Source organism: Emydura macquarii, unplaced genomic scaffold (assembly GCF_026122565.2).
Source record: "Emydura macquarii macquarii isolate MOO-44397 ecotype Brisbane River unplaced genomic scaffold, CSIRO-AGI_Emac_v2 contig_2768, whole genome shotgun sequence".
Classification (NCBI taxonomy): Eukaryota; Metazoa; Chordata; order Testudines; family Chelidae; genus Emydura; species Emydura macquarii.
Window position 1 is genome coordinate 41649159 of NW_027132905.1, and position 23351 is coordinate 41672509.

Here is a 23351-nt window from a genome sequence, read left to right on the forward strand (position 1 = left end):
CTGGGCTACTCCTGCTCTCGCGTCTCATCCAGCCAGGATTATGGTAATGCTCCCTTTTCCGCCTTCCTTTTACAAAGAAACCCCTTAGCCCTTCAGCAGGTTCCCGCGGCCCAGCGATATGGAGCGAGTGTACGCCAAGACGCTTCCTCAGCGGTTGCCCACAGGAGATAACGTGTGGCTGACCCCATCCAGAACTGGCAACTCCAGGCTGTTTGTGAACAAAACCCGCCCCAAGTAATTTGGTCACAACTCCCCTGGCCCAAACTGGTTGCTGTGACTTTGGGGGGGAGGCTCTGTCCCACTAGTTGAGCCGTTTAGTCACGCGTTTCTTTCTGGGCTGGGGAGACGAGGATGGAGATGAGACTGGTAAGATGTAGAAACCACCTGCCCAGTCGGCACAGACACAACTGCAGTCCTTAATTTTTGTTTATGAAATGAACATTTGTGGTCTCCAAACAGCTGTTTGAAGGACCCTGGAACACTTGCATAACCTGCTAGATGGGATTCCATGTCCATATTACACAACCTCCTAGTTCTTACTCAGGGAAAACTCCCACTAGAGTCCCATTCTCCTTCCCCCCCCCCCGTCCTCTCTCTCTCTCTCTCTCTCTCTCTCTCCTCCGCCTCTCCCCCCCCCCCCCCCCCCCCCCCCCCCCCGAATAAAACTTAAAGGATCAGGTCCTAAGTATGGAAATTAGATTCTGTGAAGATGCTGGAGGTTACTCACAGTCAGTCATGTCATTCTTCCACTAGTGAAAAGGCAAAACAATCCTCTTCCCTCCAACAAATTGTGGTTGGTGGGTGAAGTGTGCAGGTGCCGGGTGGTGGTCGTGGCCTGTGTTAGACAGGAGGTCAGACTACTAGATGATCTAGTCATCCCTTCTGGCCCTCAGCTCTCACTCTAAAATTAACCACACGTGTAATTCGCAAGTGCTACCGTTCACATGTGTCCACTGAGCCCCCTTTCCAACCGGAGCCTGGCGCGGCTAGATCAGGAACTCGTACCCTTGCTCCTCCAGATAAAAGCCCCGCCTGCAAAGACGCTCTAGTTATTCACGTAAGTCAGTCCATTGAGAGCATTCACAAATGCCCGCCTCTCTTTATTTAACTTTTCCCAATCCAGGTGTGGCGCTGGGCACCTGGCCCTTTAAAGAACAGGGTATGAAATACCAAGCAAAAGCTGCTCCTGCTTCCCTGCTCTAGAGCAGCGCCTCGTATTCCCACTCGCCTACGTCCACTTTCACCAGCTTCCTTGCCGTGCTTGTGTGTGAAGAGAACCATGGCTCCCGTTCGCTTGTGGCTGGATGCGCCTGTCCTATTCGGACTCAGTCCTGTGTGGTCACAATTTCAGGACATTTTGCTTCTGAGGGACCCAGCGGCGACCGTGATGAGGATTGCGCAGGACTCCTGGTTACCATGCTTGTGCACAAAGGGTGCTTCCGGGTCTCTGGGAATCTGAACCGTTGACTGGCTGACAAACGGCATGGGACTTGTGAACTCAGTACATGGTGTCCTGCAGAGCGTTGGCTCTACTGGAGGGTCTGTCAAACAGAGGAGCTAATTCTCTAACCCACTGGTTCCCAACCCGTGGCCTGGGGGCCAAAAATGGCCCGCAGGGACTTTCAAAGTGGCCCGCAGCTCCCCTCCCGCTGGCTGCAGAAGGGAGCTTCTGCTGAAGGATCCAGGCGGAGCGTGTTGCCGCAGGGCTACAAGACCGGTGCAGGCTCCTTGCTGAAGCCAAGGGGATGGGAGATCAGTGCTCCCTTCTTTCTGGACGTAGCAGGGAGCATGGCAAAGCGCTCCGCCTGGCTCCCTAGGTGCGGGGCTCCCTGCTGGAGCCAGAGGGAGGGGAGCACTGATCTCCTGTCCCCCTGGCTACAAGGGAGCCGCTGCCTAGGGACCCAGGTGGAGCGCATGGGGCTACAGGACATGTGCAGTTTCCCTGCTGCAGCCAGGGGGACGGGAGATCAGTGAGGAGGGAGGCAGCCTCCTCCCTCAACTCCTTCCATCTGGCTGCAGTGGGAGGGAGTGGGGCCTGCTGGTGGAGACTGGTGGCCCTTCAGGGTTGTAACAATGATATCTGTGGCCCACGAGCCAAAGAGGTTGGGAACCACTGCTCTCATGCCATCCCGTGCGGCCGCAGGCTAGCGTGCATTTTGCCATCCCCTGAGAGCGGGAATCCTCTCCAGGATACCCAGACAGAGCTGCCAGCCGCCTCCTGGCCAACTCGCTGGCACGGGGGTGCCTGCTTGTACTGAGGGCAGCTCCCTCTGGTTTACTCAGTCTCTCTTCTTTTATTTACTGACGCCAGCCCGCTGGCTTGCCCGAGGGGAAGCTCTGACTCTGAAACCTCATTGGGGCCAATGGGACGCCTCAAGCGTCTCCTAAAACCGAAAGGGCTAAATGGAGAGAAATCTTCTCTCCGTCCTAAAAAGCCTGTGGGGCTCTTTCTGCTCTAGCCGCTAATGGTGTGTCTGGCTATCTGGGAGCCTTAACTGAGGATAAGGTCTTTATTCTGTTCGTTCTAGGAGGATTTTAACAGCGGACTGTCTAGGACAGGAAGTGAAGATGACTGCATGCAGGTGAAACTGGAAGTGGCCCTGATATCAGGTGGGACCGCTTTGTGCCACTGTACGACAAATGTTAAGATTCAGTGGCTGAAATATCTGATCAGGCCAGAAATGTGCAGAGTGGAGGAGAAGCAAAATGGTTGTGACAATGACGTGATTTTACAAGGGTCCAGTGTCTCATGACTTCAAGGCTGCACTGGCTGGATTTTTCCCAGTGCCTTTGGGAACCAATAAACTTTAGGTCTGGGCTTGTGATCACAAACGAGCACTGTCCAATGCAGCTTTATCTGGTCCAGGATCTGTTATAAAGGACTTCGTCTCAAAATGCCTGATAAAGTTCATTACCCTAAGTGCAAAAGCTACTGGCCTCTCCCTGGTATTATGAAAGCACCAAAGATATTTTGTTCACTGGTCTTTTGAAAAAAGGCGCTCATAGCCCCAAGTGAGTGGGTAATGCAGACATCCCTTTATCTTGCACACACACTGTGCAAATTCTTGGAAGATAAAGAAAATTCAAGTTGCTAGTTAGGGTGGAACAGCCAGGAATGCCTGGGTCTTGGAGCCAGCACAACGTGCTGTAACAGAGCTTAAGTCTAGTTCAGGGGATGTTTACTTCTCGCGTTGGAGTAGCTTAAAAGAACCTGTCAAGCTGTGGTGGGTTTTTTTAAAAGTTCCGTCACTTTTTATGCTACCTTAAGGGGTGAAAGGCTTGAATGTGCTCCGTTTCCATTCGGTGATACAGGGTGTGAGATTCATAAACAGCAGTCTTGTGGTTTTTGCTGGCAGCCTCTTGCAGAGAAATACAGTTGAGCTTCTCAGGTAACTGCCTGCATGTGCCCTGGCCTCACCTCCTTTAAAAAATCGCTTTCTGGTTTTTCTTTCTTCCTCAACTACATGGACAATCCTGTCTGATCCAAAGCCTCTCGAGAGCCCTAAGAATAAAATGTGCATACGGTGTGGATTTAAAACACATACGTATGCGCCGCCCCAATCTGTTGCTGTGGCTTCTAAAGTGTCTTAGGTCCAGGTCTGAGTGAGGACAAGTTGAATCAGTGCAGTAGTGAGCTGTGGGAGAACGCGCCTCCGTGGCGCGACAAGGTTCTCACGTGTTTGTTCTCTCATACGTTAAAATTCGCCCATGGCGTTTCTCTCTTATCAGCTGAACAAGAGACGCTCCAAATGTGTCTGCACAGCATCGGCCAGGTATAAAGAGACTCTCTCTTGGCTTCTGCAGACGTTGAGCCAATGAGGCAGGGAAATGCTTTACAGATGGGCAAAATGAGACCAAGCCGGGTTAGAGAAACTGTCTCAGTGTCAGACAGCTAGACTGTGACAGAGCTGGCAATAGTGCGGGCCCAGAGTCCTGCCTGTTACTGTTGGGTCCTTCCTTCCTTCTTCCCTTTAACACTTTCAGAAAAGCAGCTGAAATTGGCTTGAAGTAGCAGTGAATGGATAAGTGAAACTGACTTGAGTGAATCAAATAAGTGAATGCTATTTATTTTTTACAGTCCCTTTTTCTGACCCTGACCATGCTTGATGCTGCACCAGATTGCCATGCTCTGTGTGTTTGTGGAGAGTTATGTGGTTTGCTGCAGAGTTGGCTGCATTTCAATGCTGGGTGATGTGATCAGCGTCCACTTTGCTTGAAAAGCGCCTGGGGATGATTCGGGTTGATGGGGTGGAAGACGTGTCAGTAAGAGGCGAACTGGAGTATTTCTGGGTTACTGAAGAGCAGCCTTGGTAACTTATTACAAAATGGGACTTCATCGTGAGTCCCATTAGAGGCATAGAAGGGTTGTGTAGCTCCTTTAAATATAATCCTGGAATCCCTTTTTAAACGCCCTTAAAAGCTGCTGTTAGCGTCTCAGCATTTAAGAGCGACTCCTAATTCTCGTCATGGGAAGAGGTGAGCAGTGAATCATAGAATCATAGAAGATGAGGGTTGGAAGGGACCTCAGGAGGACATCTAGTCCCACTCCCTACTCAAAGCAGGACCAACCCCAACTAAACCACCCAGCAAGGGCTTTGTCAAGCCGGGCCTTAAAAACTCCTAAGGATGGAGATTCCACCACCTCCGTAGGTAACCCATTCCAGTGCTTCACCACCCACACAGTGAAAATGTTTTTCCTAATGTCCAACTTAGACCTCCCCCACTGCAACTTGAGACCATTGCTCCTAGTTGTGCCATCTGCCACCACTGAAAACAGCTAGCTCCATCCTCTCTGGAACACCCCTTCAGGTGGTTGAAGGCCGCTATCAAATCCCCCCTGGATCTTCTCTTCTGCAGACTAAACAAGCCTAGTTCCCTCAGCCTTTCCTCATAAGTCATGTGCTCCAGCCCCCTCATCATTTTAGTTGCCGTTCGTCACCAGTGGGGCATGTATAATGGTTTTTATGATGCATATGCATCAAAGCCACACCAATTTGATTTTTTTCAGGGCCAGATCTTCAGCTGGTGTAAATCAGTGTAGCTCTGTTGACTTCAGTGGAGAGACACTGATCTACACTGGCTAGGGATCTGACTCCTCAGACTCTAGGTGTGGTTCCTAAAGTAGCTTTGGATTTGTTCCACTCTGGCCTCCCCAGTGAGAGCTATTTTCAAGTCCCCTGTTCTCCGTGTAGCAAAGGAGTGGCAGTGTGGGATGAACTGTGTGTGTGTGTGTGTGTGTGTGTGTGTGTGTGTGTGTGTGTGTGTGTGGATGATGTCTTCCATAGCACTGGTCGGGAGCCTTTTGTGTTTGGAAAACGTTTGTGTTTGGAAAATGACAATTTATCAAAACCGAAAGGTTCCGTGGAAATGTGTCAGTTTGACAAAACTTTCTCAAGTCCAGGATGGAATTTCGGGGGATTGGGGGGGGGAGAGAGGGGCACACAGGAGAGCCAGAAGCCCAGCGGTTAGATTTAAATCTCTGCTCTTCCCGATTCACAGCAACACATGGGTCTCCCACATCCCAGGTGAGTGCTGTAACCACTAGGCTATTGGCCACTGTGGGGTGGGTCGGTTTTGCCCTCCCCCCCTTCTTTTTTAATGACAGATTTCAACGATCTCCTCTTGTGTTCCGATGGGAAACGGAACAAATCCCAAAATCTCAACCCTTTTCATGAAATGGGGACTAGTCCAGCTGGCTGACTCTAGTTTGCCACGCGCTCTGGGCTTTTTTCCAAAAGAGACTGTAAACCCCCTGTGCGAGCTGCTTCCAAGCTCAATCTTCTTGGGGAGGGTTTTCTGGCTCCCTGGCTTTTCCCCGACACGCAGGGGCCCCGGGCAGAATTCTCTCTCTGTGGCTGTACTTTGTTGAGGCCAGGCTCCCTTGTTTGCATAGTATGTCAGAATGGCTCCTGAGAGCCTCTTTCTTTCCCTGTCTGTCTGTCGCCTTCCTTTTAAGCTTTATCCTCCACAGTCCCTCACACCATCCCGAACGTGGCAGCGTAGCCCTCCCTGGTGGTTAGGGAAGGAAACCAGCGTCCTTCTCTTCTCTGATTCTTCCACTGACTGGCCCTGTGGCCTTGCGCCAGTTGCTTCTGCTCTTTGTGCCTCCATCTTCCCCTCTGTAAGACGGGGATAGCAATATTTACCCACCTCCGTCCGGCGATCTGAAATCCTGGACTGGCAGGGCTCCCTGAGGGCAAAGCCTGACAAACTTCCGTAGTCACAGTTGTTAGTGCAATGACAGCTCCCTCTGCCTGCCTCCCAAACCTTTGGATGGTGCTAATCTTGGAGTGTTGAGAGTGGGGTGTGTGTGTGTGTGTGTGTGTGTGTGTGTGTGTGTGGTTGTGAGAGAGGGGGAGAGAGAGAGTCCGTGTGGTAGGGATTGTCTCTTTCAGGCTTCAGGATGAATTTCTGTTCCGTCCCTCCCCTGCCATGAAGTACAATAGAAATAAGCAGGGGGCAAAGACCCAAGCGGAGTCCAGTCTCATGCCCCAGGAGTTAGCTAGCAAGAGGCATCTTCCAGTTCTGTGCCCTCCTTTTCTCCCTTTCCGTGCTCTTGAAAAGCTCCTGTAGCGGCTTCTGTGAGCAGAGGCTCCATAAATCTTTTCTCCTTCTTTGCCTGCAGTCCCATAAATAAGAATAGGCCCCAGCTGTGGATCTGGCTCAGCAATCTGTACGGACCTGATTAGCTACGGGCTGCTCAACCCTACCGGGTTGCTGCCGCATAGCCAGCCTGGGCCTCCTACTGGATTAGTAATTTCCCCCTGTGATATTGGCGTCTCAGCCCGAAATGGAGCATTGAGCCTGGTTTGAGCTGAAATGCAATTTACCCGCGAGCCGAGGTTGGCTGTGCATCTCAGGACAGTTGTTGCGCTTGGCGGGGGGCCTTGTTGCCACACCTTGTAGCCACCGTAGGCTAATTGCCCCGAAAGCCAGGGCCTGTTGTAGCCTAGTCGTGACATGGAAGTGGGGGAAGTTAGACTTGCTGGCTCAAGTCTGCTCCCCCAGGAGCCTCTCTGCATGATGCTCTATCCCACTGCGGGGTGAACTTAGGATGTGTGCCCCCTGCACACACGTGCAGCCTGACAGCGTCCCTGACTGTGGGGAGAGAATGCAGGGGAACACAGAATTGTGTGGGCGGTTTAATTCATGCTTTCCCTTTCTCTTCGCATCCCCAGTTGTGTACGAGCACAGATCGCGGCTAGAACGATCCCTGCAGAAAGAGCGAGGTGAGCACAAGAAGACTAAAGAAGGTGAGTCTCTTACCCAGGCATAGCAGAGTCCAGCAGCAACTCAAATAGTCTCTCTAGGGAATAAAGCACAGCACCTACAGTGATTTCCACCTTCCTAGCACTGTACAAAGGTTAACGAATCCTCCCAAAGCCCTTATGAAGCGGTAGGTGGGAATTATCCCTGCTTTGGCACATGGGGAAACTGAGGCAAAATGGATAGTGACTCTCCCAAGGCCACAGAGGAAGGAGGTGGTGTGAGATCAGGGATTGGAACTCTGCAGTTAATGGCTGCTCCTCCTGTATTTAGTCCCTGTCTAATCAACCTGTCTATTTAGGATCTTGCCTTGACACCCAATCTGAGTGCCCAAGACCCCTTAACGAAACCCAGCACCAGACCAGGCTTTTTCTTTGTAAATAAGCAAACTTTATTGCAAGGTGAAATAGCGGGTTCCGTTTCACAAAAATCAGCACAGCTATTACAGTTCCAGTGTTTGTAAGGTGCTCTGAAGATATGCAGCTCCATAAGTGTGTATTAATAATGATAGCATTATTTGCAAACTCTTCATTACTCACATGGGGAATGAATTGTAAAACCTCTCTTTAGCTTGAAGTCCAGAGATGAGCATGTATATTCTTAAGACCATGACATTGAATACGAAATAAGAGGCAAAAGGGCTAGAACCTGTATCTCCTAGTAACACTCCATGCTGGATAGTAGATCTCTTTAGCCCCAGATGTTGCTGGCAATTTAACAGCATTGTTTGTATCCTCAAAGCTGATATGTGGAGAAATACATCTATCCCATTTGGTCTTATTCCTAACTGCCTGCATTTTTTTTGAAACGTTGACGTGCAGCATCCGTATTGGTGATGAATCTATGGATAAACCGTTGACTAAACTGTTGACTGTCTGTCTTCTGATGTTTAGATTCCTTTAATAGTTCATCGGTGTTGCTGTAGGAGATGAAGCAACTGCCAAATGGATTGCTGCAGAGTGTGCATGGACTCTGAATGGCTCAGGGCTGCGTGAATTTCGGCTCTAAGAATGCTGAGAGACTTTTCTCCATGATTGGATCCTGTAGACTATTTATTTCAAGCAAATATAGTTTTTGATGCTTATAAAGCAAAGGATGAGTAGTGCTGTCTTCAGCTAACTTTCACCACACACGCCTCTTTGTCCGGACCAGTTATACACTCTGCAATTACTTGTGTAGTCTCCTCTTGGGAAGCCATATATAGCAAACCATGGAGTGGTTTTATGACGTGAGCACAAGGAAGTTGTCATGATTACTCCACCGAACTAACTTTTCATTTAGGACCTAAGCCAGGATCTGAAAGGCCAATGAATTCACCCCCTTGACCCATCCCTTCCAAAGGGATTTTGATTCCCTTTCGCTGTGTCTAATTGTTTGAACTGTGGTGGCACCTGGGAGTCCTGTTCTTGTGCTAGGTGCTGTATGGACAAAGATCAAAAAGACGGTCCCTTCCTCAAAGAGCTTATGCACTGAGCCGATGTGCTGCCCTGTCCTAAGGAGAAAGGGGGCAAGTTTGCAAAATATTAGGCTAGAGTTTGCTCAGCATTTTGGGGGGTAAAATGAAAAGTTCTGCCTCCAACACACCCCTGCAGAGTGGCATGGGCCTGGCTCCCTGGGACACAGCAGTTAGGGTTGGGTCTGTTTCTCTGAAGCTTCTAAGCGAGTTGGGGGCATAGGTTAGGTAATAGCTCTCTGAAACTTCACCACGGACTGTAGCATCTTACCTAACCTCAGGGCCCCTTTGTACTCTACACAAAGCACTTACCACCTAAATAGACAAAGGCCGGTGAAGGGAAACCGAGGCACCACATCAGGAAATGCCTTGTCCAAGATCACACAGCAGCTCAGGGGTAGGAAATAGAACCCAGGTCTCCTGACTCCCAGTTCAGGGCCTTAGTCCCTGGGCCACTCTGCAGTAGTAATTTACACAACCTTCTTGGGAGAGAGAGCATAGAGGATTTTTGGTGGAGCTGCTCCAGCTGCTCTTTCGGCAGGAGGGAGAAATCTGGGGCACACTGGTGCTCCCAAAGGTATCACCTCTTTGTCTGTTGCTACCTAGAGCTCATTTTTTAATCTCACTGCAGCCCTGGTGACTAAGCTGGGCAAGGGCTGGGGAGATCTCTGGTTTTAGAGCCAGACAAAACCTGGAGCTTCTGGCCCTGTACTGGTCTCTGCAAGCCCACCAATGTGTTATGGCGTCTAACTATTCTGTGTCAATTACTGCTCCCCTGACGTGGCACTTTCAGGAACGAGAGCTGGCCCTATGGCAGAGCCCGGTTGTTTAGGAGCGTCGTGTCTCTTCCAGCTGTGACAGCCCTTTGGAGAATGCAGGGGGGATGCTTATGGTGGGAATTTGGGAGCTGCCTGTGAGCAATGATGCCATGTTCTTCATGGACAGGCCCTTCTTGTTTGTTTTTGATTCCGAGGGAGGAACACGCAGACAGACACCAAATGATTGAATCCCTTTCCCAGTTCCAGTGGCAGATCTCCAATACCGCAGTCGGATCTAGTTAGTTCTACGATGAGATGGGGAGTTCACCTAGCCTCCCATTCTCAGCAGAGGGCTCAGGTATAGCAGATAAATGATATACCTTCACGAGCCCGTGTTTCCCCATGGGCTGGTGTGGAGAGGGTTGAATGCAGAGCTGTTTCCCTCTGTCTTCTCCAGGTGGGTCGCAAAGGACAATGTGAGCATCTGGTTTTGTTGGACACTTATTGACATCAAAGTATCAGCCAGGCAGCCCAGTTAGAGGCCCAAGGACCAGACTATTGGGGGATGCCACAGGACAACACTGAGGGCACTTTAGCGGAGCCGTATGCGTGGCCCCGAGACTGAACTAATGGGGGATGCTGCAGATCAGGATTGATGGACGTTGCTCGAAGTTGGCAAGGGGATGCAAGCCTGGACTAGCCGCCGGGCGCTGCAGGGTCCCCGTGAGGTGCAGTAACAGAGCAGAGTGGGTGCTGACGGCAGGCGAGAGTGCATGGGAGTTTGAGGAGGCAGAGCCAGCAATTGGGTCCCTCGCTTGGCATAAGCAATAAAGCCAAAGAAAAGGACAGGCCATCTTTTCAAAGGCCTTTGGGGTGCTAGTGCAACTACACTCGTGTTTTCATTAATCCTAGACACGGTTATCTTCTCGTTTTTGTTTCTTGCCATGGGTTATGTTGCTTCCGATTGAATTGCAGTGTTATGATTTGTATGGTGGTAGAACCTAAGGGCACCGATCAGGGCCCCGTTGTGTCAGGTGCTATGTGGACGTGCAGTACAATGACATTCCCTGCCCTGAAGAATTGATAATCTAACCTTCCTGTGTCAACCGTGTCTGAGGGAGGACGAGGTGTCCCGCGGTTCTGTTTGGACTCTTGGGGGCCGACTTTGGTTCACTGCGGCTAACGCTCACCAGCCGGCCCTTGGGGAAACTTGTGTGAAGATCTTTCGTTTGCTGTAAAATGGACTGACTCCTCCACCTGTGTGTGCTGCAGCTGTGCCGCTGATATTCTCCTTCAAGCCCCCTGCCCTGCTGGGAGAGAAGCCACTATGTAGCTTTAAAATATGTTCCTTGCTAGCATCTTTCATCTCAAAGGATCCCAAAGAATTGCAACAATCTTTGCACTGCTGAAATGTAGCCATCTCTAGGGTGCAGAGTGGCAGACATCTAGAACACTGCACTGTAGGAGGAAGAAGGGAAATGTTGGCCAGGGCAGACAGGTGTAATGGAAAGCAACACAGGATCTTTGATTGTACAGAACAGACAGAATCTTATTGTTGTTTAAGTCTCTTAAAGCTTCTGCATTCCATCCTGCTGGGTCACAGACTTTTGCCTGGTTAGGAGCTTATTTTCTCCTTCTGAAAATATAAAACAGATCCTTGTAAATTCCATCCAATTAAATAGTCTCTTCTTTCTTCCTTTCTAGATTTTTTAGTGTATAAATTAGAAGCTCAAGAGGCGCTCAATAAAGAAAAGGTAGGTATACTGTGTGTGTGAGAGTGTGTGAGTATCCCTTCAGTATTTCCACAACTGCACACCAATGTGCAGCTACCTAGAGGGAAGTGAAAAAGACACATTGGAAATGATGATGGCATCAGAATTTTGGGCCAGGAGGTATCTCATCAGGATGAATCCTGGGTCACATCATCATTCATGGCCTAAGGGCTTGTCTACATGAACGTTTAGTTCCTGGCAAGCTGGGGTGTGAATCCACCCACAGAATCATAGAATATTAGAGTTGGAAGGGACCTAAGGAGGTCATCTAGTCCAACCCCCTGCTCAAAGCAGAACTAATCTCAGCTAAATCATCCCAGCCAGGGCTTTGTCAAGCCGCAGCTTAAAAACCTCTAAGGATGGAGATTCCACCACCTCTCTAGGTAACCCGTTCCAGTGCTTCACCACCCTCCTAGTGAAAAACGTTTTCCTAATGTCCAACCTAGACCTCCCCTACTGCAACTTGAGACTGTTGCTCCTTGTTCTGTCATCTGCCACCACTGAGAAAAGCCTAGCTCCATCCTCCCTGGAACCCCCTTTCAGGTAGTTAAAGGCTGCTATCAAATCCCCCCTCATTCTTCTCTTTTGCAGACTAAACAAGCCTAGTTCTCTCATTCTCTCCTCATAAGTTTTGTGCTCCAGCCCCCTAATCATTTTTGTTGCCCTTTGCTGGACTCTCTCCAACTTGTCCACATCCTTTTTGTAGTGGGGGCCCAAAACTGGACACAATACTCCAAATGCGGCCTCACCAATGCCGAATAGAGGGGAATAATCACTTTTCTCGATCTACTGGCAATGCTCCTACTAATGCAGCCCAATATACTATTAGCCGTCTTGGCAACCAGGGCACACTGCTGACTCATATCCAGCTTACCCACTGTAACCCCCCAGTCCTTTTCTGCAGAACTGCTGCCTAGCCTGTCGGTCCCCAGTCTGTAGCTGTGTGTGGAATTCTTCCGTCCTAAGTGCAGGACTTTGCACTTGTCCTTGTTGAACCTCATCAGATTTCTTTTGGCCAATCCTCCAGTTTGTTTAGGTCCTTCTGTATCCTTTCCCCACCTTCCAGGGTATCTACCACTCCCCCTAACTTAGTGTCATCTGCAAACTTATCTGAGGGTGCAATCTACCCCATCCTCCAGATCATTAATGAAGATATTGAACAAAACCAGCCCCAGGACCGACCCCTGGGGCACTCCAGCTAGACATGGAGCCATTGATCACTACCTGTTGAGCCCGATGATCTAACCAGCTCTCTCTCCACTTTATAGTGCATTCATCCAACCCATACTTCTTTAGCTTGCTGATAAGAATACTGTGGGAAACTGTATCAAAAGTTTTGCTAAAGTCAAGGTATATCACGTCCACCGCTTTCCCCACATCCACAGAGCCAGTCGCCTCTTCACAGAAGGCAATCAGGTTGGTCAGGCATGACTTGCCCTTGGTGAATCCATGTTGACTGTTCCTGTTCACCTTCCTGTCTTCTAAGTGCCTTAAAATGGATTCCTTGAGGACCTGCTCCATGATTTTTCCATGGATTGAGGTGAGGCTGACCGGTCTGTAGTTCCTGAATCCTCTTTCTTCCCTTTCTTGAAGATTGGCACTATATTTGCCTTTTTTCCAATCCCAGCACTAGCTTACTCTGGACTAAGTGTCCATGTGGGACCCTGTTGACTCGCATTAACAGTTCGGGTTGGTCTACGTGGGGACATCCAGAAAAAATAATCCAAATTAACTAAAGGTGTGAATTTTAAGTGGATTAGTTAAACCACATTAACCCCTGTGTGAACACTGTTAAACTGAATTGAGGCCACATGAATTCTGAATATCTGAATTAATTTCCAAAGTGAATTAAACTAAACTAAATTAAGGCCACTTTAATTCTGAATAACAACATCCACACAGGGATTTATTGTGGTTTAACTAATTCACTTCAAATTCACAGGTCTAGTTAATTCAGATTAATCTTCCTGGATGTCCCCGTGTAGACAAGCCCAAACTGCTAATGTGCATCAGCAGGGTCCACGTGAACAGTGAGCCTGAGGCAGATTAGTGCAAGGTGGATTCACACTCCAGCTTGCCGTGAACGAATTGTTTGTGTAGACAAGCCTTATGATGAGGAAGGGGTCTATTTCAGCTCATTTGGACAGGAAAAAAGAACTGTCTCTCTCTGGTTATGTTGCTAGACCAAGTCCATGTTGTTTGTCCAGAGCTGTAAGTGGCAAATTGGGTGACTGGCCTTCTAGTCTCCATGGCACCATGGAGTCCAGTTCAGCTGCCTATTGGCAAAGAAAAGGCCAGTTGTCTTTGTATTGGACAGAATTCTACGCCCCTGAGAACTGAAGCATAGGGACAGCCCGGAAGGGAGAGGGATTCTATTGCAGGGAAGCTAATGACGTTGTCTGTCACTGGGACTGAGGTAAATGCTTTCTCCTGCTCTGTGAGTGGAAGCCCAGCAGCAGAGCTGAGTCGGGAGGAGATCATGAGTAGCAGCAACCCCTCGCCTTGCAGCCCCAATGGGAGACGGATGTTTGTCACTAACAATCTGCATGTTAAATTCCCAGCTACCCAGTGCGGGGAGCCAGAGCGAATCGGCCATCGTTCCAAACCCTGCATCTCGCGTGGTTCGTGCAGTCAGTGGGGCTCTGCTCCTTATTCCAGCTGTGGCAGCAGAGTTGATAGGTTTTACTGCCAACCCCGTTCTGCCTACTGCGGGGGGGAACCTTTTTCCCCATGGGGGTGGGATGAGGGCATCTTTCAGTGGAGATGGGACTCCTTTGTCCTCATATTCAGCAGCCCTTGGCCCTTTGCAAAACAGAAAGCATTGAATAACTGTGGGCTGCTGTTCAGTGCACGTGTGGTGCTGTGCGACCAACAGCAACGAAAGCACCAGTGCTGCTGAATTCAGGCAGAACTTTATTGCTAGAGTCTGTTGGTGCCCAGAGCTCAGCGGTTGCATTTGATTTTCACAGGCTTCCTTTTGTCGCCATTTATGCAGCTGAAATAATGTAAGATTGGTCCCATCCCAGGGTTTTCAGCCCCATACCTACTTTTTGTTGTGTTAAAACCCCTGATAGCTGGACATGCAGATGCCAGAGCACCTCCCCCATCCCATTTATGTCCTCACTGCCGTTTGCCAAGTGCCATGAATACAGCTGCACAGAAAAAAAAGGGGAACCTTATGGTTAAACGATGCAGAAGTTAATAGCGTGTACTGGGGAGACACTCCCGTTAATGTGAAAAGCATCTACAGTTACACTAACTGGGATAAAACAACAAGGGCTCTTGGTCCTCATGCTTCAGGGCTGGTGTCAGGAAGAAATGCATCACTAGGTTAACCCATTTACTTTAGTTTATAGGACTTCTTACTCCTTTCCTGAAGCATCTGAAACTGGTCACTGCTGGAAACTGGGCAGCAGAGTAGGTGGAACATTTAATCAGTTCCACTGTGACTGCTAAATATCATGCAGTTACTCAATTAGTCTAGCAGATATACTTGCTAAATATACTGATGGCTACGCAGCTTCATGGCAATGGTGTGTCCCTGGAACTCATTGGGTGGTAATATTTTATGCCCTATTGAATATATAACTTGAGTTGTGAGTTAGAAGATGGAAATAACTATGCACTATGTTTAGTTTGCAATTCCATGGTGCTGCCTGTGATCTGTGCCATGCTACCTAAAGCTCCCCAAGTGCAGATCTGAGCAGAGACACTTGTGAAGGGGCAACAATTCTGCATCTTGTTCATCACCTGCGCCCTGCAAGCTCTGAATTTTCACAGGAAAAAACAGAATTTGGCCCCCGCCTTCTGGACCCGTTGCCAAGAAGCTAAAGAGGAGGCAGAGAGCTTTGGGGTGCTAGGAGCAGTGACCAGTGGAAGGGTCCAGGGAGGAAATAGAAGTGCATGGAAGAGGAGCACATGCTTGAGGGGAACAGATAGGGATTTGGGTAATTGGCAAGAAATCCTTTCAGGTAAATGAGAGTCAGATGGTGCCACTGAACTGTACATGTTGGAGAGACCATGCTGCCTTCTGCTGCCACCTGCGGAGCAAAGTGCTGGAGCTACAAGTAGGCGAAAGCCTAAATGGGTGACGGGCCCCATCGGCACACTGACTGCACTGGTTTGATTAAAATATATTTGGTTTAAAGCAGGTCAGACGCTTCTCTGGGAACGATTCTATCTGTTTGCATGTGGCTTATATTGATTTAGCTGAATCTGGTAGCTGTGCCCGTATCCATGGGTTTAAACTGCTGCAGTAAAACCAGTGCAAAGATCGGTTTAAGTTAAATTGGTGCAACTTTCACACATAGGCGAAGGCTTAGGGTTTGGGTTGTATGTCTCTCCCCTAAGCCACATTAATAAGAGCAATCATCCCAGTTCTGTCCTTTACAAAGCTCCTCTAGTGTTGGAGCATTTTGCACTTTGTACTAGGGTGAGAATCACAGGCCAGAGAGAATTGTCCCTGTCTGCATTTTAGTGCATGCTCTTGGGGCCAGATTCTGATTTCACTTACACTGATGTAACTCCATGGAAATCAATTACTTCAGTTTTACACCAGTGTAACTGAGAGCAAAATATGACTCTTCATTTTCTTTAAACTGGAAAATATTCCTCCTTATCTTATACTGGGTATAAAGCATAGATCTATATATATGCTGAGGTGGAAGAAAGTGCTTTGTGACTATAATTAACTAACTAGTGTAGAGAGGCTGGGGATATTTTGATGAAACTTTTTGCCCCCCAAAATGCTGATTCTTTTAAACCAATATTTTGTGTGAAACAGGGGCAGGTTTGAAAAAGTTTGAAAAACTTCTGGCTAAAAAAAAGGTTGCAAGGTTGTTGAAGCATCTCATTTCAACACTGTCCAACCAGACAGTTTTGGGGGGTGTTTTTTGGTCTCAAAACTTTTAATTTAGAAATTTTAGTAAATTTTACACTAAAAAAGTTAGTCAAAATCCTAATGAAATGTTTCAAAATGATCAAAAAGAAACATTTTGATTAACCCAAACCAAAGGATTTTTGGTTAACAGAATTTTCAAGCTTTTGACTTTTGGTCCCAATTTGTGATGGGACTTTGTTTGACATTTAAAAAAAAAAATAAAAAAATTCTCATGGGACAGGAGGACAGAACAGTTTCCCGCCCAGACTAAACTAGTAGTTCGGTTATTTTTAAACTAATCCATTCTAGCAGCACTCACTGAGAAGTGATCCTTCTCAGGTTAAATGGATACAAGGCTTGATCTGATCCAAGAGACCAAACATGGTGTGCACAAACTTGGATGTACTTTTAACGGTGCGATTATGTAGCCCCCCTGATGTTTGTGTGTGGTTTTTGTCTGCCTCACTATCTTCTGTATTCTAAAGCTTTTGTGATCTTTGTTACAGCAAGATTCTATGAACAGATATGGGGCCCTCAGCTCACAGCACAAGATACTGAAGGTAAATCAGTGCATGACTGCTTCTCTTTGATTTGTGCTTGTATAAAGTGAAGCTGGCTTCTTTTCGAACTCTACAAGAACTTGTCTTGGAGGTTCTGAAGTATATGGTGGCATCCACAAACGTGGCTTCATGACAGCTTGGCTTGAAGAGGCAGCAAAGGGCTGTTGAAGTGAATGGAAAGGCTCGTTGACTCAGCTGAGATTTGGAGCATCTCGTGTGTGTTTGTGTCCGTGCTGTTGTTTGTGTGGTTAAAACCCAGGCCTTCCATGATTCAGTGTGTTCTCTTCTTGACCACCATTTACTGTCTGCCAAGGCAAAGAACTGCAATTGAATGAAAGAGATTTATAGACCAGGACCTCCTAAAATTGCTATATGCCGGGAACTTGCAATGAACAGCATTTTCCCATGGCTTGTGGTACAGGGCATATATTATTTACCTCTTCATTTTTCTAAACTTGCATTTGCAGAGCTGCTTTGGAAGCCATGAGAGAACTTTTTATTTTGTACTGCATGTCCCCAGATGCTGTCCTGAATTAAAATTGCAGCTGGCAGAGAGGTTTCAGGCATTGTACACCCTATGAGCAGGGAAGTGAATGTGAGGGTGTTGTGCTGCATTGCACATGGCATAGATCAGTGATTCTCAACCTCTCCAAGACTAGATGTCTGTCTAAAAAGATATGCTTTTGCTCAGTTGCAAATTGCAGGGATTGATATAGGGCAGTGTTTCTCAAATGGTGTTCCGTGGAACCCTTGAACGAGTTGAAGGGTTCCGCGAAGAAGCGGAACCGTGCCGCTGAAATTAACAAAAATCGGCGCCGCCGAACAGCTGCTCGCACACCGCCGAACAGCTGATGGGGCTGCGCCGCTGAATCAAGGCTACGCCGTGCTGCCGAAAAGAGCAAGATTTTCTTGACTTTTCGGCGGAGGGCATGCCATGGGGGTGCAAGGGTTCCTTGGGTATAGCAGGGGCGCGCAAAGGTTCCGGGGTGGGAATGAAATTGAGAAACACTGATATAGGGAATACTGAATGAAGTTTTATGATAGATGCATGATACTATCTTAAATACTTTATAGCTTTCATTACCATAGTATCCGAGCACTTCATAACACCTGTCTGAGGTAGGGAAAGATCAGCCCCATTTTTTTTTTACAGGTGGGAAACTGAGGCACAGAAAGATTAAGTGACTTGCCCCAGGTCACACAGGAAGTCTGTGGCAGAGCTGGGAATTGAACCCTGGCTTCCAGCTAGTGCTCTAACCACTGGACCATCATTCCCACAGGTCAGATCTTTAAAATCAGTCTTTGGTCTGCAACCCAAAAACTGAGCAAAAAGCTTGCCCAGCAACCTACCATGTTTAAAATAAATAAATAAGAAAAATTGATCCAAGGCTAATGAAATATCAGTGTGATTGAATCCAAGATGCATCTCTTCGTGAATTCCTTTTTAAATTAAATTTAATAAAAATTAATTGTAAAATTTTGTTTTATATTACGTCAATCAATTATTTTAATGTAAAAAAAAAAAAAAGAAATCTACAATTATATTTGGCTGAAATCACATTGAAAAGGAACATATATAATTTTTTTTCAAGTCCACTGTGAAAGGTATTAGAGAAGGATTGCAGCTAAACGTGCTAATTAATCGTCGCTAATGTGAAATGTGAACTTGATTGCAGTACATCCATTTCTGCCTTCTTGGTGCAGTGCAGTATTCAGCGTATGTCATGTCTCTCCTGGCGTGTGCCCATTCCACAACAGAGAGGAGTCTGTTCTGGTTCTCAGCGGCTGGACTTTAGCTCAAATTGTAGATGCCCATGGCTCAATCCCTGCTCACAGCCAGCAAGGTGGTGGTTGTGCTTCTAGTATTGGCTCATTCTCCAGATTTAAACTTGTTCCTGTATTTTTGTCTTTGGGAATTCAGTGAGCCTGAAGCCGAAAGCAGCAGTCAGACCTTCTGATTAAGACCCTCTGTCTCTGGCTCCACACTTGCCACTGGCTTCTGTCTCCCTTGCTGAGTTTATTGCTCGATGCCTTTTCTACAGATTGGAGCATGCCACACTCACAGTTGCTTTTGCACTGCCCCAGACGCCCTGGACACTGCAACCCTGTTGGAGCTGTGGAGGGACTCACTTCCAGGGTGCTTCTGTGACTTAAGAAGTCCTCCTATAGCTAATCCGCTTTTATATCTGAATCATGTGCCGTGTATCACAGACTTCTGGTTTGGTGCACTGCAGTGTGTGAATACTCAGTGTACTGTAGAGGGTAAAATGGCAGCCAAGACACATGGCTTCTCTCCCCAACATTGACTGAGGTCTCAGGCAAGTTATTTAACCTTGCTGCCTTGCTTTCCCTGCTTGTTCTTGATTTTTTTCCACTTTTGACTTATAAACATTTTTAAGCTATGAAGTTTGCTCTCAGTAGAATCTTTTTCCCGAGGTTGAATTGTAGCTGACAAATCCCCCAGAGCGTGTAAGTTTAAATGACTGTGGACCCCTAGGAAGCATTGTATTCATAAACCATTACAATTCTTAGTAGCTTATTCTAAAATTGCAGATGCTCTTGTGGTGAAGGAGCTGAACAGTGGTTATGTCTACACTGCAGATAAGGTGTGTTCTTAACTCAGGTTAGCTAACTTGGGTTAAAATAGCAGTGAAGACACAGCACCTCCTTTAGCAGCTCGGAATAAAGCCTATAGTGCAGCCTGGGGTTCAAGATGAGCAGCTAACCCTGCTTAAACACCAAGTTGCTATTTTAACTCAAGATCACTCACCGGCATTAAGGACGCAGCTCTTTTGCAGTGTAGACGTACCCAGAGACTCTGGAGATGTGGGTTCAATTCCTGATTGTGCTACAGACTCCCTGGGTAACCTGGGCAAGTCAGTCAGGGAACTGAGCAACGAGCGACTATCTGTAAAATGAGTTCCAGCGGGGTAGCCATGTGAGTCTGTTTTTAGCAAAACAACGAGAGTCCTGTGCCACCTTAAAGACTAAGAAATTTATTTGGGCATAAGTTTTCGTGGGCAGAACTGACGAATGGGTTTCTGCCCACTAAAGCTTGTGCGCAAATAAATTTGTTAGTCTTTAAGCTGCCACAGGACTCTTGTTGTTTTGCTAGCTGTAAAATAGGGCTCATAATCCTTCCTTTCTTCTCTTCTGTACAGCGCTGACATACCAGGGTTCTGATCTCAACTGGAGCCTCTACTGGACAACTCTGGTGCATGTGGATACTGTTTTCATTAACTGATTTATTATTCTGGGAATCTCTTGTGATTTCTTCAAAAAGTTCATTCCTATGTATTAGTCTCTGCGACTTCACCAAGTGTTTCAGGTCAAAAAGTTCTTGAGGGTCTGATTTCTCAGAGATGTTGATAACCTGTAGCCTTTTCCTCCACACTATATGTATCTGAGGACCACAGGGGCTTCTCTCTCTTTACCTTATTGCTCTGAGTATGATTATTCAGTGGGGACAGGGTTGTGCTATGGACTTTCCACAGGTCTGAAGGCCCCATAGAAATATGTCCCATTGTTTTATGAAGCTGTGAGGATGACTCCTAGCACTAATGGCATTTTAAAAATAATTATTTAAGGGAAACAAATTGGAATTGCTGCCGTAGCCCTGCAGCGTTCTTGTATTGAAGGGCCAGGAGTTCACCTGGGAGCCAGTTGATCTGCATGTGTAATTGGTGCTGGCAAATTAAGTGTGGAAGAACTCCACAGGTTACTATGGGAACCCAAAAGGAAGTGAATTCTGGTTCACTGGGTTTGAGCCAAGGATGTCTCAGCGTGTTTTGTTCTCTAGTGTGGGGAGGGCAGGGAGACAGAGAGTCTGTTCTCAAATTATTTCACCCTGTGGTTTTGAAACCCCACCCACTCAGAACCCAGCCCATGAGTCTCATTAGGGTCTCCTTGTTCCAGGACCCTGAGCCTTTGTCTGGAGTAGAGCAGATATGTGGCTTGTTGGCTGTACATGTCATCCCGGGTCATGCTGATGCAGCAGATTTGGGGCTCCCTCCAACTCCAAGCCATCTGTGCCAGTGGAGAGGGGTTCCTGTGAAGATCCCCTCTCACAGTTTGGTATGGGGGGGTGAAAGAGCAGCTAACAGGCTTTCAGGAGGCAACCCCGAAAGAAAGAACAAAAGTAAATTCTCCATGCAAGAGCTCAGTGTGTGCGTGGCAGGCAACATCTGGACACAAAATGGCAGCAGGGAGGGGGACTCGGCCCTGTTTAAAGATGCGGTACTCGGGGAACCTTGGCTTACTTGGTTACTGCGAAGCATGGGGCTATTACTCTGTAAACGATTATATCAAGTGTCGAACAAGGGAGAGTACCAGGAAAAATACAAGGGCTGAATGGACTTTTGGCTTTCACTCTATTTCCGGTTGCCTGGGAGGCTTTGGAGATGGAGGAGTGAAGCTGAAATGGGCTGCAGAGAGGGTCCTGTGCTGGATATGTGCTATGGAGGTGCAACTGCAAACAACGTGTGCCACCAGAGCTTCGGAAACGTCCCAGGCAGAGGGGATCAAACAGCCCCGGCGGTGGTTCTTTGCACCAACCCTGAATGTTGCTTCTTTTCTCCCGTTCAGAACCAGCACGAAGACGTCAAGAAACAACTGCTCGACCTGCAGCTGCAGCACAACAGCTTGAAACTGGAGCATCGCAAGACGCTGGAGACCCACAGCCAGAAATACTCGCAGCTGCAGCGGGAGAAAGAGAGTGAAGTCACGGGCTTGCAGGGTGAGTGTGGCGTGGAGCTGGGCTAGAAGGGTGCTGTGAGGCGAGGGTGCTGCTGAGGGCCTGAGTTTGGGATTTGGCACCTTTCCTCCTGTGAACTCCCTGCCAGTTCCCTTCTGCAAATGCTAGAAGGATCCTGAACATAGAACAGGCTAGTTTCCTTGAGAAAAGGAGTTTAGACTTTGTCCTAATTGGGGAGGGGTTGTTTTGTTTTACGTGAACCTTTCGGCGAAACCGACACAAAATCGCAAAACGTTTCGGTGTCACCAAATCTACATCTTTCCCTGGGAAAAAAACATTTATGCTGGGTGAAATCTTTCAGCCAAACTCATGAGCACTAGCTAAGCCAGAAGTGAATTGCAGGGAAGTCCAGCGAAGGTCCTTTCTGAGTAGGATTATGCCCAGCGGTGGCCCCACGCTAAGTGCTGAAGGTTTAAGTTCAGCTCACATTGCATGAAAGGCACACGGCCCCGTGACAGTGGAGTCTCCACGCAGCCTGGAACGGAACGGATAGGGCAGTACTGAAATTCCACACATACCAGGCCCCTTCTCGTGGTATCTGGGCCCACGTTCTATAAGCCACAATCCTTAGGAAGCTGTCTGATGAGACACTGACACACTGCAGGGGAATGGCTTGCTCTGGAGGATCCTAAGGGTTGTCTGAATCCAAAATCAGAGGCATTAAAGTGCAGTTGTGCTACCTAACGTGTTGCCTGTGTGGCACCAGCTTCTGCTGGAGGGGAAGGCTAGAAACACCCTGGGTGTGGTCTGGCTGGGATTCTCAGGGCCTGTCCAAAGTGCACCTGTGTCCTACTTCCTGTGAGCACCATCTGTGTGTATCAGCATCTGAATTCTCGCCCCCCTGCCCCTACCTACCCTATGGTCAGTGCAGCTAGCAGCCCCTCCCCGAGGTGGGGAGGACAGAGACTGACTATTTACCGTGGCACAGTCCAGTGGGTCTGAGCCTGAGTGCTAAGCATGGCAAAGCCGCCACCAGGCTCCTCCCTGAGTCAGGAGGGGGAGAGGCATGTGTGCAGTTTGAAATGTTTCTGGGGGCGCCCCTGCTTTAATACATCACTGGTGCTCCAGTGAGAGGGGAACTCTTCTCTTTTGTTACTTCCTCACCCCATTCATGCCTAAGTCTGAAATCCTCAACAACAACAACAACAAAATCTGATTCTAGAATCTGGAGTGAAATTTCCGGCTCTGCCCAGGGAGGTGCCCCAAATCCAGCATCCAGTCCAGGGCGTTGAAATGGCTGCACCACCCTTGAACTAGCATTTGAGCCACTGTCAGGAGAAAGACTGTGCACAAGTAAACCCCAGTCCCTGGTGACATCCCAAACCTTTGTTAAACCAGGCGTTTGGCTAACCAGTTGCGTCCATTTGTGGATTTTACGTGATTCTTGGAGCGAGAGCTCAGTCAGTGGAGCTCCCTAAGCAGTACAGGGGTGGAGTCCCAGAGGAATGGAGTTATGTTTCCCACAGTCCCAGGGGATATAATTTGACCTCTTGTTAAACTGGAGTTCAGAAAATCCATGTTCCACTCTTTTAATATTTTAAACATTTTTGGCCTAACTCTCTGGAAGCAGTTTAGATAATGAAAGCTGCAATGATTTTGAAAATATAACTAGCTTATGCTGGCTTTTTCTTCTATTCCATCTGTGCCTAGATGTCCCCGGTCAAGATCAGGGCCCCACTGTGCCCACTCCTTGCCCGGAAGAGCTTACAATCTATATAGACAAGGAATGGGAGGAGAAACTGAGGCACAGAGCTAGGAAGTGACTTGCCCAAGGTTGCACAGCAGGTTGGTGACTGAGCTGGGAATAGAATTAGGGTCTCCTAAATCCCAGACCAGTGCTCTACCCAGCCTCTCCCTTTCATTTTATTCAGCAAGGAAAATGAGACTAGATTAGCCAAAGTCATTTCCTA

The 23351-nt window shown here is 47.9% G+C and overlaps 1 protein-coding gene across 3 annotated transcripts in view; it reads left to right on the forward strand.

Annotated features, from left to right (window-relative positions):
* The window catches only part of LOC137165778 (Golgi integral membrane protein 4-like), a 75850-nt gene that overhangs the window by 13805 nt on the left and 38694 nt on the right, over window positions 1-23351 (forward strand). For all 3 annotated transcript variants that reach the window (XM_067567226.1, XM_067567225.1, XM_067567227.1), the window contains exons 2-5: window positions 7179-7253; window positions 11182-11231; window positions 16635-16688; window positions 21273-21423. In XM_067567226.1, the coding sequence (XP_067423327.1) occupies window positions 7179-7253; window positions 11182-11231; window positions 16635-16688; window positions 21273-21423 (330 nt within the window). The remainder of the gene's footprint in view (window positions 1-7178; window positions 7254-11181; window positions 11232-16634; window positions 16689-21272; window positions 21424-23351) is intronic.